Genomic DNA, 16700 nt, shown 5'->3' on the forward strand with positions numbered 1-16700 from the left:
TTTTCTGCTTTTGACAGACTCGAATCACAGCACGACTCAGAGATCAGCTGGGCACTGCCAAAAATGCTAATGAAATGTTCCGCATTTTCTCGCGCTTCAACGCCCTTTTCGTGAGGCCACACATTCGGGGTGCCATAAGAGAGTATCAGACACAGCTCATCCAGAGAGTCAAAGATGACATCGAATCTCTCCATGAAAAATTCAAGGTATGATCCTGTTTTTATCTAGTAAATAAGTTTTCCATGACTGCAACATCCAAATCCCTTGATTATCAAAAATCTAACTGCCTGTATATATAAAAATATATTTATATTCAAAGTGTTGCATTGTTCATTTTAGAATAAATGTGTAAAGTGCAGAGCAGAACTTTGAGATCCATCTAACTTGTGGATGGGAGCTTTTTTTAAATTACATTAGGCTATTCATATTTTAAGTATTTTTTGTTTAAATGTTAAATTGTCATTTCAGGTGCAGTATCCGCAGAGCAAGTCATGTCGTATGAGTCACGTGCGAGATTTGCCCCCAGTAGCTGGTTCCATCATGTGGGCAAAGCAAATAGACAGACAATTGACAGCATACATGAGACGAGTTGAGGATGTTTTGGGAAAAGGATGGGAGTCTCACGTTGAGGGACAGAAGCTGAAAGCTGATGGGGATTCATTCCGCCTCAAACTCAACACTCAAGAAATCTTTGATGATTGGGCTAGGAAGGTATGAGGAGTAATCTTCAGAATCTTAAGTATTGCTTGTTACGTTGTGTAAGTGTGGCTGTACTGTAATTTTGAGCATTTGCAATGCATATAGAGCAGTGCATAGATCATATTAAGATTACATTTTAATGTGCTGGAGTTATCCCATGTTAACCCTTATTGACACTTACAAGTTCTTATTTATTCAAAAGTAATCTAGCGTGTAATAGTTTGGTTTACATACTTTGGGCTTTCCTGTCAAGGATTAAATTTTTAAAGAGTAATCTAGCAACCAAAATGTGCTCTCAGAGGAGAATAGTTATGTAGTAGTATGTTTTAACTGCACAAGGGTAACCAAGACAGCAAGGGGTGCAATATGATTACAGGTTAGAAAAGTCATCAGAGTAGCTACTAATACATACAGACATGGACTTAAGACCAGATTTTGGTTTAATATTAGTGGTTCTTTGTAGTATTACTTGTGGCCCATAGGGCCTGTATGTTGTAGCTTTCTTCTGTTTTCATTTGTCTTCCCTTGGCTGTCCAAATTGACTGCTCATGACAGTGTTTTAGATAACTCGCTTGAGAAGGCCATTAAGAGAGAAACATGTAAATTTTAACAGCAGTGCATTTAAATATACTTATTAATACCATTTATTGTACAATTTTTCAGGTACAACAGAGAAATCTCGGTGTATCAGGAAGGATTTTTGCCATTGAAATGCATCGTTCAAGAACAGGAAAAGGAAATGAGTACAAGTTAAAAGTCAATTTCCTTCCCGAGATCATAACACTTTCTAAAGAGGTTAGGAAATCTGTTTATTTAAGCATGTACAGTAGACTTTGAACTTTCTGAACTTGCATTGTGATGTGTTTTTAATTTACTTAATGATTGAAGATAACTTTATGATACAGTGCTCAGATGTATACTGTAATGTGTGTATATGTGTTCATACATAAGTTCCATTAACTTATGTATTATTTGTTTGTTGAGAAGCCATGTTTAAACTTGCATACTTAAATAGTTCTATTTTGTGTACAGTATAAAGTACCAATTAGCATAAGGTAGCTTTTGTTCTAATTCAATCCTAAAGAAAACAAGAAAAAGCTTCAATTAAGAATGGTAGCTGAACTCTAGAATGAAATTGTTTCTACGAGATTTTCTCTCTATTACAGGTCCGAAACTTGAAAAACCTTGGTTTTCGTGTTCCTTTAGCCATTGTGAACAAGGCCCATCAGGCAAACCAGCTCTATCCGTTTGCCATATCCCTTATTGAGAGTGTCCGAACATACGAGAGGACCTTGGAAAAGGTAAGGAATTTTTTTTGTATAATGTATCACCCGTGTAGGATTTTTACTAGTCAGTGTATGCTAATCATCACTTCAATTTAAAAGGTGTAAAAGGATAATACTTTATTGTAAAAGGTTTTAGAGAACTTGGGATGAGTTTGATATGTCCTGTAAGCTTTTGTAGAATCTAGAAAAGTTACCTACCTGAATTGTGTGCAATTAGTGCTTGTCTTTTTTTAGTATTTTTTGTCTAGAGGTAGACTGTGCCAAAACAGTTGTTTGCAAGTTTTTTTTATGCTCATGAGTATTTGTCTTTGATTTACCATTATGCTATTTATGGGCTTTTTTTTTTGGATGCACAGTAAGCAGCTTGCTGTGATTGTCTAGGGAAATATAACATGTTGAAGTGTTTATGCTGGAAGTTAATGGTTTAAGTTTTATATCGACAGTTTTGTTTGTTATAGGCAGATATTGCAGCCATGCCAGGAAATTCATGTATATTTTTAGCCTCTTCATAATTTGCTTTCATTTAGTGTAATGGAGCATATTTTTCTTTTTTTTTTTTTTAGCTTACAAAAACTTTGTTAGCCAAAATTGATAAGAGGTGAAGATCTGTTTGAAAGCATAAAATGACCGTTCACGTGTAATTTGTTTTACCAAAACCCACTGTTTGTGTTATCTACTTTGTTTGTCACATAATGTTCCCAGAAAAAAAAAGTTCTCAGTGAAAAAACTGCCTCCACAGGCAGGTACTGTGCACTGATGCACGAATCCATCAGTCCCCTCGTATTATTTTAGTAAGCCTATCGGTGATAGCAGACTTTGTTTTGGGTATCCTGTACTTTGGTATCACCAAAAATCTTTAAGAAGTATTCTTTTTCATTAAACGAAGAATTCCTAATGATTTTCTTATTCTCTGTTATGTTAAGAAAATTCATTAGGTGCTGGTTATATAGGGGTGCAGTGGGCCTTGTGTGGCATTGGCAAGCTAACTTGTCAATTCATTAAGATGATTATTGCTTTCTTGATAATGTCAGTTCAGTTGTTTAGTTAAATATAAGTTTTTGTGTTGCTTAAGCATTTGTAGACTATGGAGAAAGCCAAGGTCTTCCTTCATTTCTCAGTATTATTTGAATGATTAATCTTTTATTTTTCATTAAATCCTTTTTGTTTTCTTTATTTGTTATTCTGCATTCAGCAAACCATGTCTTTTTCATACTGTTTTCTTATAGTTTTCTTATTATGCATATTTTGTACGCTTGATTATGGGATTTATTTTGTGCTGACATTTTGATTTTTGTGTGAAGTTGCCACAACATAGGTATTGATAGGAACCCACATAATTTATGCTCCATTTTTTGGGGCTGGAATGGTTAAATGACTTTTACACAACCAGTCTCTACAACAGGCTACCAGTTTACTACTCAGCCTTCCAGATCCTTCAGCCAGGAAGTTAGTTTCCAGGTTGCATCAACAGATGACTCGTAGGTTTATACTTTTCATCCATTTGCATTTAACAGGAAAATTGTAGACAAGACTTAGGTCAAGCCTGTGGTTGTTACAGTCCGAGTCTGTTATTTCTCCAAATATTAGACTTGTTCCTTCCACATTAGAAGGGCTTGTCAGTCTCATCAGTAAAGAAATATAGATTTTTGCCATCACCATCAAGCTCGGGGGATAGACCTTACTACTGCAGCTGAATTAGAGAATGCCTACTAAGACTTTGGGAAAGCGTCTCTTACAAAGTACGAAAAGTATCTTGAATGGGACTTATTCTTCTCTCCCTCCTAGAAACATCACTCATAAATGATGTGCAAACTACTAGATGAAGCTTCCTTATTAACCTTACATTTAAAATGGTTGTTTCCTCAACATATGTATCTGTGCAGTTAGTCAGTGAATTGCAGAGTTAGTCAGTGAATTGCAGATCCTATAATTCATAAAGTAACAGTTGGGATCTTTGACAGATCTCTTCAGCTAATTTAGCTTTGGGCGTTACTAGTAATGAGTTTTGGTGTAACAGACTCCTGACTTACATTCTAATTTTCCACCTCACAGCCTTATGTTCAGGCAGTCTGAGATCTAAACTACATGGAGAATGAATTGGGTTGATAGCTGGGAACCAGTGTCTGTGTGCACATTCCCACAGTACCCAGGTACAGCTGTTCATTTTATTGAGAGAACTGCCTCGGAATATTTCATGACAAACAAAATGAGTGATACAAATGATGAGTGTGTTTGAAAAAAATATAAAAAGCTGCATATTTAGCTCCTTAGAAGTTTAGTAGTGCTCCTTTTGGTTGTGTTACTCAAGAGGACATTATTGGTCACTTCTGCTCAGTTTCTATTTCAAAAGCTTTTCAAGTTTGAAAATTGGGTTTATGCCTCTTTACTTCACAGTATTGTGTTTTGTCTTACAAGTCAAAGCGTTGCAAATGTGTGGAACTGTTAGTGCAAGAGTTTCATTCTAAATTAACAACTGAGAGAAGGGTTTTGGTCATATGTAGTACTTAGTGAGATTTGAACTTGAACATTTGAGAAACGGCAATCAGGTATTTTGGGTCTGTAATGGGGTGTTAGTGAGTAATTTAAACATAGTCTCAGGCTAATACTTAATGGTTTTCATGCTCCGAGAGAACATCTTTTTTGGGTCTAGTACTGTTTTGATATATTTAGAAGAGTTTTGCGTGTGTTAGAGAGCTGCTTCAATCACTGTGTACATACCAGCATGTGAGGTTTTTAGTATCTGTATTTATATATTATTAGATATGAGAAGTGACACTGATTTTTAATAACTAGATATGACATTTGATTTTGGAAGAACTAAACACAAGTTCCATAGTTTTTAAGGTGTTCAATGGCTCTTTAATATTTTGCTGTTTGGATTGGCTTTGGCTTATTTCTATGACTGGCTTCTGATGGCCTGGCTTCAGTATAAAGTTACCCACTTGCATTGCAAATCGTTGCTCTGTTGTCACCATAGGTTTAGATGCTTCTTGATTTAAGAATTGTTATCACTATATATAATGTACAGACTGTTATTCCAGTTTCTTGAATGTTCTGCAGATGGAAAATTTCAAATGTGGAAAATGATTGTTGAGGTTGTTGTCAGTCTGGGAATGTTGCCCACAGTAGGTAAAATGGTAAACAGCACAATATGACTTACTAACAAAGGAAGAAAATTCATGCAAAACGGATTGTGATCCGTACAGGAAAATATTCAGAAAATAATTATGTTTTTTTTATGATAAAAGAACAGAAGTGCTTGCTTGCTTGCATAAAGCACACCTACTGTAAGTTTTTCGGAAATTGTGAATGTGTTTTGATAATATTTTTAGAATGGAAAGTTATATTTTGCTTTAATATCTGTCAAAAACTCTTTATATATGATGATTTTATTTTACTTTAAGAACTTTATATAGTTTTACTCAGAGTTGGGAAAAGCAAAGTATCGTTTCTGAGTACAACTTAATGATGAGACTTAACTACAAAACTGATTGTATGCAGTTGTCCTTTGGAGTAGTAACTGCTCTCAAGAGATTTGAGACAGAAAAAGATGAGACTCCATGTCATTCTGAAAAAGTGGCAAAATCATGGTGGTTTGGCAAAGCTAACTTTTAATTGATATCTCTAGAATAGGAGAGACATGCACAGTCACTTTAACTGCAGTAGCCATTCAAAGCATGAGCCGACTTCAGCATTTTTTAACTGCAGTAAATGTGAAGCAGTACTATTTCAAATAATCTGCAGAAAGTGGGGAACACCTTCCCCCAAGAACAATAAGCCTGAACTGAAAATATTACAGCTCATTATCTGTATTTGATAAGTCCAAAGATTAGATGGTAAGAGATTATGTTTGCCCCCTATTATACAATACAAATACTGTATTATGAAATTTTGAGACTGATTAAAATTTGGCATTGTTAGGTTTAAAATGGCCATCATTTGTAAGTATATGTTATTACAGAATTATCAATTAAAACATGCACATGATTTATTGACATGAAGACTGTTGGTTGAGTAAAATTGCCTAATAAGTAATTTTCGTAGTGATTATTAGATAAGATTATGATAAGTGTATTATTTTTCACATTTCTCTTTGCAATAGATAAAAAGTTGCAAAAATTCTTTTTGTTTACAATTGATAGATTAATTATATGCTATTCAATATGAGTAATGAAAATCATTTAAATGGACATTTGAATATTACACCTTTTTCATCACTCTTTGAGAGTAACTTTTGTTTCAAATTTTTTCAGGATTTTCAGATACTGAAATTGTAAATTTACATATACATCTGAGATTTCCATAAATTCAGGTACATTGGATTCCTCAAATTGGAAGGTGGTTCTGTATTTATGATAGTGCTTAAAGATCTGCATAAAAATTTTATCCAAAGACTATAAGGACCAAGTATGTGGTCTTATAAATTATCTGAAGAATATTTTGAAATGTGAACTGGCAAAAATTGCTAGCTTTTCTTTATAGGTTGACTGTCAGTCAAGCTAGACTTGAAAATTATTATTTAAACTCTGGTTTTCCATTACAGTATTGAGTTGTGTGTTCTAGAGAAGGCAAAAGCTAGGTCTAAAATGCTCATAAGGATTATTAAAGGAAAATAAACATTATTTTTCTGTCTAAAAATAGTTTTTTTTTTATGAAAAATGCTTCTAAAGCAGAAAATAATTTTAAAACTGGTAAAATTTTGCTTAAATTAAATTACTAAGTTTCTACCTCAGGTTTTCTTAGTACAAAAACATTCAGGAAATTTCTTTTGTAAATCATAAAATCTTTCATAATACCCTAAGTTAAAGAATTACCATAGAACTATATCAACCCATCCACGTTATGTCTACAGAATAATATGCTGCATATAACTTAAATTTTTTTTGTAAGTGAATTAACACCAAATTCTGTAACTGTATCAAGATGACAGTTATGGTAATATATTAGTCTAAGCATATTGGCTTCAGATTCTAGTTAGAGAATTGGCAAAGTAAATAGTGTTTATCATAAAATATAAGAACTTTTTTTTTTTTTCTAAGTTAGGTCCTTATCCCATAATTTGATACCAACCAACCTCATGTACGTTATCTGTTCCGTGTTGCAACTGCCTGTGTTTTATAGGATTTTTAGTATCTTTCCCATATCATGCGATTGCAATTTTTGTCGTAGTGTGAAAGAAATCATCGTGCCTAAAGCAACAAAACCTTTACACTTTATTGACTCCATTGTTTTTATGCTGAATAGTGATGAATACTACATTTTTCAACTTTAACCTAAAGAAGATGTCTTAAAAATGTTTCAAGATGAAAGTGGTCAAGGTTTATACCTAGTGTTTTGTTTTCCCTGTGGCACAGGGGTGCATTGCAAATGTATATAAATATATATGAATTACACTATATATTATATATATATATATATATATATATATATAAAAAACACTATTTGAACATTGCAACCATATATTTCAAGTACGTACTTCTGTGCCCCTGTTCACTGGTAAAATATTTTTACCAGTGAACATGGGCACAGAAGGAAGTGCTCGAAATATATGTTTGCAATGTTCAAATAGTTATATTTCTTCCCATTTTTGTGGACAACCTTTATTGCCACCAGATTTTTTGTAAGAAAGTGAGAGAGTTTACATGGGGGAAGTCACAGGAAACTTTAGTCTGTGCACAATCTGAATATCAGCTTTCTTTGGGAATGCTTACGCATTTGGTGGTTCATTATTACCTTTAAAAGTTTAGTATGAAAGTTGACTACTACAGTTTCCAGTAAAAAGCAGTTATTTCCCAGAACAGTATTCTTTTTCTATGGAAGAAAGTTTTCCATGCAAGCTTTGTAATTTATGAAGATTTACCTAGATTTCAAAGTTCTTATAATATTTTGTTGCCTTTTGGATTTGAGCAAGAACAGTCTGTGGAGGACGACTCTAAATTCCAGCTTTTACTTTTTCAAAGAAGCTCCAAATCATTTACAAAAAAAAAAGCCTATAGAGGCTTAGTTGGGGAAGTCAGAAAGCATGGGAACAAAGAAATAATCAATCAAGACCAGAAAAGAACTTCCATCACATGAACATCACCTTCCTGTTTTGGGAATGCTTCAGCTACCATCTATCTTCCTCAGATGATATTCAGGGCATTGTACAGTTTTTCAGAATCATTAGCCTGTACAGGTATGATTTACGCTGACTTGTAGTGTACAAGTTCTGGCAACTCACTGTTTTCAAGTATCAGTTATTGTGTTTTGTAGTCTCCGGCCTTTTGTTCAGTAAGCTTTTTGCTCTTGTCCAGCTCAGATAACTACCTCCACTAGGTTTTAGTTTTGGAAACGACTATTTTTTAACTTTGAGCTGACTGTGATATGTTGTATTTTCTTTTCTGCCAAAGCTTTTTGGCACTAATACAAGTCACAGATAACATTCACTTTTTGCTTGCCGTAGGCTTTCTTGGGGGAATAAGTTTTGCCTTTGCTTTAAGTCATTCTGTTCTTGTTTATCCATCTTCGGTTGATGGGCTTATTAGAGGCAAAGCAAACCATTTTCTCTCTTCTCCTGCATGGCTTTTTCCCATTCTGTGGCTTTCATTTTCTCTTAACACTTTCCGTATCTAACTGCATTAAAAAGTGACTTGAAGGGATTGGTTTTATTTCATAGTCATTTATTTGCCATAAGGTCGTGTAATTTACCTATTGCCATCTGGGTCCTTATGTCCTATTTGTTGTACTATTAGATGCTCATTCCACCTGAGTCAGCAGTACTAACACCACCCTGGGCTTTTATTCAGACTTCCTAGTTCTCTTCTTTAAGGTTGACACTTAATGTGGATGCATTAGTTGTCTTAGTGTTCCTGTTTTAATGTATTTAGTGGCCTCTCGTGTAAATGCTTTCTTAACCACAGTTACTCAGCTAATGGGTTTGTACTCTGAGGCATCTCCTTCACTGTTCAGGAAGGCATCTTATGACATGGTAGCTTGAAGATTAGCAGAAAAATCCCTCACAAAGACCTGTTTTCCACTTACCAGGATTTTCCAAGACTAAAAGGAAATTACTTAATAGTTCAGACCTACGAGTCAGTGTACTGCTCGCCTTTCCTTTAAGTACTTGATGATCCCTCTAGACACATCTGGTGCTCAACCTTTTGCTTTCACTACTTGCTACGTTTTTTTTTTTTTTTTTTTTTTTTTTTTATAGAGCATCTGCCCTTTTTTAGCAAAAGAATTTTTTGGAGTACTGATTTCTCCACCAGATGTGATAATCCCATCACGACCAGTGACATCAGACATGTAACCAAGGTACTTGTTTATTCAAGGACTTTTTACCAAATGCGTAAGGCCACCAACTCATTTATTAAGACTGGCTCAGACCCAGACTTTGTCAGCAGTGTAATGTTTTTACAATCCTTTCCAGGAGGGATTTTGAGCTGGACCCTTAGTACAGTTTGTTAGTGGTAATTTCCAGTTGAGCTTGGAAAAGGCTGAGCATTAATTACTTTTACATTTTATAGTTAATTTTCTAACTGAAGTCTTGGGGATTTTGCCTCCCAGGAGTAAGCCATGAAGAAAGGAAACATTTTTCACCTTCACCTCATTCAGGAAGCGAGTCGATGTTTTTGCCAGAAGTCAGCATTTTACTTATTGAAATTTACGGTAGCCCAAGCATTTTACTTCATCACCAGAAATGGTATATGAGAGTTGTTTTAAAAGTTATGTTGATAGCCCTCCCTTCCCTTTTAAATTTTAAAGAATCCTTTTTTTTGGATATATGTTCTGCATGATTATATTTGCTTTATTAGTTAGCAGGTAGTAATTTTGATATGCAATGTACTTTGTTTGAAATTACCGTATGTATGGATGAAAGGAAATTCTTTGAATGGTTATGAATTTTATTTACCAACTTCAACTTTGAAGTTTTTGTAGGTAGAGAATCCACAAGTAATTGTTAATTATCCCTGGCATTTTCATTATTCTTCCCCAGAGCATACTTCAGAATTTGTTCATTACTTCCAGTGACAGGGCTGTGATAAAGAGTATGAATTACTAGTTGCTTTTATTTAGGTTGCTGTTAACTGAGTAAGAGGACTTCACAGTAATTTCACATTTTATTATAAATTCATGTTCAAGTGTAATATATATCCCAGAATCCAGAGTTTCAAGTTTGTCATAATATCAAAGTTTTCCAAATAAAGTAGAGTTCAGGGGCCATTAGAGTCTTGCTCTGGTGCCAAACACCGAGTTCATTTAGTGTATATTTAGGACACTGCTGTTGGATCATTCTTTGAAATATTTTACTTTTATTGTTATTCCCCTATGATTAATACTGGTAACGATGTTACGGTTGGTGTCTCAGCTGTTGTCGCGGGGTGGACCAAACAGCCCTGCTATCAAATCCTCATCATTGGTATGTCTTTGTTGTTCAAGTCTGTGTGGCTGCTTCATTGTAACTTTGTAACCACCTAATGTGTACACACATATGCTTCATATCATTCAGTTACAAGAGGTATACACAAACAACTTTGCATACTTAAACACTGTGTAATGTAATATATATGTGTGCACACACTTTGTATATATATTATAGTAACAAATCCAGTTCAGCTGAGTTCCCCATTACAGTTTTCATCAACATTGAAGTGGGTTTGTTTTTATAGTATATGTATGTGTGTATATACATATGTTTGTGTATGTGTATGAATATTTTAATACTGGGATATGTGCATTGTATGTATTAAAATGTACAGTGCATATCGACAGTACATAGATACTTATATGCATATGTAATTAAAAATTTCCCATTTTACAACAGGGCTAGGGACATTGTATCCCTGTCGTTGACTGAATCCTTATAACCCAAGTATAATTTCCTATTAAAAGTCATCATATACATTCCTGATTGGGCAACTGCTACTTACCTATTACCATAATAAATGCTTCAAATGCTTCAATGTATGTTAAAAACACATTGTACCGTAAAACCTTTGACCTCAAAATCAGAACAGTAAACTTGACTGCAAGATAATGTGTTATATAATTTGCCTGTGAAAATGAACTTACATTTGTACGTGTAATCAGGAGAAGGTACAGAATATTTGCTGTGAGCTGTGGGAGGCAGGATTTAGAAGTTTTTAGTATAAAGTTGATACCTGAGTCTGTTTACGTGGATTGACCAAGTCTAGGAAATGGTAGTGTACCATTTCCTATTTTCATTTCCTTAAGTGTATGTTGGTGGCAGGAAAAATCTGCAGAAAGCATCTCCGTAGCAGTCATTATCATTGAGTATTTGCAAGCAAGTTAGTCTCACGAAAGGAAGCAGCTCACTGGCAGTCATCATCATTCCAAGTGTGCAAGTTAGTCACTAATGAAAATATCGGATTAGCAGTTATCATTTTGTATCTGCTAGGGAATATCATATCAGAAAATAGTTTGGCAGTTATCATATAGTATTTAAAAGTTGGATATTGCATTTTATTATATAAGAATTGTGTTTACTGTAGAACTGCAACTTTCATGAGCAGTTCCTCTTCGTTGCTTAGAAAGTTAGAAAATGGAAAGCAAAAACTGCTTATTTGAATTGTCAATATTTCATCTTATCTCCAGTATATGTATGAATATACATTACTGTATCTGTGTTTAAATATTGGTCTTGGATGATCATCAGGTTCACCCATACCAATAGCATTCACATCATCCCAATTTCTGCGTACATTGAGGTGCCGCAGGGTTTGTTCTGATCTGTATAACCCAGACTATCGCATGCCAGAATAGGTTGCATAGTTCAAAATAAAACCAGTCACTCCAAAAACTTCTAACTTTTGAAGCTTAGAATTCTTGTAGTAAGACTGAAGTTGTGGACCGTCCCAATCCATCATTTTCTACCATAATACTATCTGTTTAGGTAAATTGTCAAGTTGCGTGTGTCTGATCAAGGTCCAGATGTAGTCCGCTGGAAATTCATCAGTGTTTCTTTCCAGAAATTTGGTATGTTTTTGCCTTTGTCCTCATATTGGAAGCTCTGTATACTTATAGACTCATATACTGGAAAATTTCAGTTTAGGGGAAAAATACTGTATGGTAAATAATAAAGTTGTATATGTAAGTAATCCCATGTATTATAGTTTTAAGTGCTCTCAGCAAATTGTAGAATATGGGAAAACTACTGATACATGTTGGTGATACCTAATTTTATGGCAAAGGCAGAGCAGTTTAGTGATTTTTCATAAAGAAATGTATAAAGTGACAAAAACTCGCATCATTCAAGGATATGGCTCTCTCCTTGTTCTCTCAACTTTTCCTTCAAGCCTTCAGTTTTATGGCTGTTTTATTAGTTTCCAGTGTCACTCAGATGGTTGCATGTTTTTCTGGGATTAACAATGAAAGCACCTTTTTCTGTCATTGATATGTAAAATAGCCCAATGGGGGTTACTAAGGTAAAATAGGATGAAATTTTTAAGTAGCTTTGGGTGAGCAGTTGGAGACATTGTCACCAACGCTTCATAGTTTTTTGTTAATTTGGCAGAACTCACATTATTTTTTGCTTTGCATTAATGAAACTTCTCACTATTACATTTTTTATTCAAAGGTCAGGCAGGGTCTTTTATTTTGTGAAAGAATCCACTAAACTTTTCGATAAATATGAGCACCATAACTACATGCTTTCCGAAAAATCTATTTGACATTAAAATAACTTGTACCCCATATGTAATTAAATTCTAAAACATACAAGATGAATTATAATGGTGACCTTGTTGATTGATAAAGTATAAGTCTTACTTTTTTCATCCTAGTTGCTGAAGCTTCATGTAGGACTTGTTTATCCCTGTCTTGAGTATTAACCACTTATATGGGATGCTTTTTCTTTGTCTCAATCAAACTTGACCTTATCTCTCAATTCTTCTTTGCTGCAAGGTAACTTGCTTCCTTCTTTATAGATAATATTCTGGTCATTGCTTTATTTAAACTAACCATTTCCCAGAATCTGCAGAAATCTTTGGTCCTCAGATTTCACAGTTCTTTGTTTCTTTCCCTTCGGACAGGTTTTGGCATTGCTTTTTTTTGGTATTGTTCTCTGCTTGTTGTTTCCTATGTGTCTTAGAAACACCCTTCCTTCCTTTTCAGTCTGTTCTTTGAGCCAGGGATTTAAGAATGTCTGATCACCTATGCCACTTAACAAAGAATTTCTATGCATAAAACTTCTAAGTGAAATTTAAACAGCAGCCTAAATTATGTTTACTAAGGAACTGTTTTCACTTACAGGGCTGCACATCATTTACGATTAAAATAACATTAAGCATATGATTAGCTGTTAGGAATAGGAGAAAATTCACTTACAAATGAACAAAAAGTGGAAGAAGGGTGAAACTGAATTTGCTAGGTCCCTTTTGGTCGCACATTTTGTCAATGGTTCATAAATTGGAATTTATAAAACAAATATTTATGTGTCACCTTACCTTTCCTACTCCTCCTCAGATAATCATTTTCCCCTTTCAATGTTTTGATGTTGCACAAAGGAGGAAAATACTGCATCTCTCTCTCTCTCTTTATTTAAAAGTTTGCATTGTGTAAACGACTATAATACTGAGTCACAAAGTAACCTCAAAAGGGGAAGAGATGAAATATAAAATATAGAAGCAGCACCTCTGGAATGATTTATTTGACTGCTCAGAATAATGCAAGATTTAATAAGGGTCAGAATTGCCTCAGATAATAAGAGTAAGTAAGGTGAGATCCATGATTAATATATTTAAATGGATAGTTTACATTTCAATAAAGACTAGATACATTTCTAAGGGAAATAAGATATTGGATTGTCACAAAAACTAGCAAAGGCCAACTCATACATCATGATCCCCTTAGGGGGGGATAGTGCCATCAGTGCACCTCATGTGGTGCACTGTAAGCATCATTAATCTTAGGGTTCTTTGCAGCATCCTTTCGCCCCCTAGCTGCAACCCCTTTCATTCCTTTTACAGTGTCTCAATTCATATTTTCTTTCGTCTCACTGTCCACCCTCTCCCAACAATTGTTGAATAGTGCAGCCGCAAGGTTTTCCTCCTGTTACGCCTTGAAAGCCCTTTTACTCTCAATTTCCCTTCAGCGTTGAATGACCTGATAGGTCCCAGCCCTTGGTCTTTGGCCCAAATTCTTTTTCATTTCCATAAAGCATCATGATGGGTGCAACACTCTGAAGGAAGTTTATCATGTCAAACAACTAATAGCTTTTCGTTTTGATGTGAAGTAAAACATTATCGACACATATCTTGCAGTTAAGAATGTAACCAGTTCTGATTTTGTTTACATAAAGAGTTTCAGAGTACTGAATATACAATAACGATATTCAGTACACCTGGGAATTAACCAAACGACAATGTAACCGAAGCTTTTTACGTTGTGTATTTTGAAATTGAAAATTTACTTGCGCGTAGGCAAATCATGATACAGTACAATGTGGTTTCAGCTGCTAACCCCCTCCAAAAATAAGGAAAACCTTTAGGTAATTATCATCAAATATTCTGATTGTTGCATATGCACGTAATTAACCACCACCCAATTTTCCATGTATTTATTCAGTGGCAGAAATTTTTACAATCAGTATATATATGGATTTATTGAAAGTAAGAGAGGAGAAATACTTTTCTTTTCGTAGTTGTTCCTAAGTATATTAGCAATTTACATATACAATTCATTAGTTATTGAGAGCAAACAGATACACAGTCATCTGCTTTTGGATTGCCTGATAGCATTTGTACTCTCTCGTATGCACGTGCGAGCACAAAGTTTGCAATGGATGTTGCAGGTGTTGAGTTTCCATCTGTCTCAAAGCTATTTTCTAATGAAGAGTAACTGGCTGTTCCGTGAGAGACTGATCATGGCTATCACTTTTCATTAACCTTCTTCATCAATCGGTCAGTGTGTATCTTCAGTCCATGTTCAGCATGTTGGGGTAACTTGCTGTTCTTGCCGAATGGATAATCAGTGAATTGAGTAATTGCATATTTCAGCGATTGTTTCTTGTTACAATAACACTGCATTGTGTTTAAAAATCATTGCATAACCAGACTGAGAGAGAGAGAGTGAGTGAGTGAGTTTGTGGATGTGTTGGAAAATGACCATTGTTAAACTGTGTTGGTATTTATTGACAGGGCTTAGAACCAATAGTCAGATGTATAGTTCAAGAGGTTCAAGGTAATGTATTTTGTAGAAGGGATTTAAATATAATTTATATTTTGAAACCTTTTTAATCAGCCATTTTAAGGACCCCCACTTTCATAGGGTAGGAAAAACTAAAGTAAATTCTAGATTTCTTGAGTGAAAAAGCTCTGCATTGTTCTACAATGATCAGCCTCCTTAAGCATTCATACTGGCCCTTTACTCATTTTTTAAAAATTTACACTTTTATGTATTTGAGATTTAAGTAGGTAACTGAGGAAGGACTGTGCTTTATATAAACCCTATTTTGGCAGATTTAATTTTGCAACAGTGTACCTATCAGAAAATGCTATCAAAGAAGAGAATACCTCTGCGAACCATTTGAGGATTAATTATCATGCCTAAAAAGAAATTGCTTCAAGATTTTGCTCTACTGCTTTCCAGGTCCTTGTGTAAAACTTGGTAGTTATGCTGGTGATTAATCACGATTGAAAATTGGCTCTTAACTGTTTATGTAATTGTTCTGAACATAATTTAATTTTCTAAACTAAATTAAATTTTTGTCTATACAATAATCTACAAAATTTACTTTTCTAAACTAAATTCAATTTTTGTCTATACAATAATCTATTTACATCAATGCCTTATTTGTGAATCTTCACAAATATTAAATATTCAGTTTCTGAATAGCGATTAGAGGATTGTCCATTGGCTGGTTGGCAACATTGTACATGCATGCCTCACCCATTCCAGTTCCAAGTACTGTAGGTGAGAACCACTTCTCATGTAGCTCGGTATAGCTGCAAAAAGGCTTATAAACATTAAACAGAAAAGTACATAATTAAATGAAGGAATAAGGACCTGGTTCATATGAAGGTAGAGTAGGTCAGTTGTATTATCCAGCTCAAATGCACTAGAAAGGCAGATTATGGGTCTAGTGTGGACTGTTTTCCCTAAGCACAATTTCCCCTCCTGGGAGTCATGAAGAATGATGCAGCTTTGTGCTGCCGAAGGATAATACTCATCAGCGAGTTATTAAGGGTAACAATGAAACTGACAAATACTAATCATAGTCATTCTCTCATGAGGATTGAGTAGGATAAGAAAATTAATACTTGGTTGAGCTTTAAGTGCCAACCTGTAAAAAGGCGCAAACTATAATTTTAACTTCAGTTCTTTCCTTCTGAAATGATCACATTATTGCCAGAGAAGATCATCCCATGTTGAATCATACATCTGCAAGGTCCTTGAGTCTGACAGAAGGGAGGTGCAATCCTTGAAAGATCTGGTGACTGCAGATGAAAGACCTCCTCTTCATAAACCATTTGAGTCATCTCCAGCTGAGAAAGCAAGCCTTGCAACAGAGTTGTTGAAATTCAAGGATAGCATAAGACATCTCCTTGGAGAAAGCTCCTGTTATAAGATATCATCACCACGAAGCAGAATGCTTGCAGTGTCTTCAGGTAAAATGCGGCTTGACAGCGGCTACTGGATGTAACCAAAAATTACATGGCTCATGAGGGAGAGCACAACGAACCATTCTCATTCATCAAAGAAAATGTCCGATCTGAT

At 34.8% G+C, this 16700-nt stretch overlaps 1 protein-coding gene across 4 annotated transcripts in view; it reads left to right on the plus strand.

Moving 5' to 3' along the window:
* Positions 1-16700, plus strand: part of Dhc64C (dynein heavy chain, cytoplasmic) — an 82823-nt gene that overhangs the window by 11317 nt on the left and 54806 nt on the right. For 2 of the 4 annotated variants that reach the window (XM_067130919.1, XM_067130921.1), the window contains exons 12-16: positions 18-206; positions 469-711; positions 1363-1494; positions 1866-2000; positions 10333-10383. In XM_067130919.1, the coding sequence (XP_066987020.1) occupies positions 18-206; positions 469-711; positions 1363-1494; positions 1866-2000; positions 10333-10383 (750 nt within the window). The remainder of the gene's footprint in view (positions 1-17; positions 207-468; positions 712-1362; positions 1495-1865; positions 2001-10332; positions 10384-16700) is intronic. The other 2 variants (XM_067130922.1, XM_067130923.1) reach the window with 1 other exon arrangement.

Source organism: Macrobrachium rosenbergii, chromosome 29 (assembly GCF_040412425.1).
Source record: "Macrobrachium rosenbergii isolate ZJJX-2024 chromosome 29, ASM4041242v1, whole genome shotgun sequence".
Taxonomy (NCBI): domain Eukaryota; kingdom Metazoa; phylum Arthropoda; class Malacostraca; order Decapoda; family Palaemonidae; genus Macrobrachium; species Macrobrachium rosenbergii.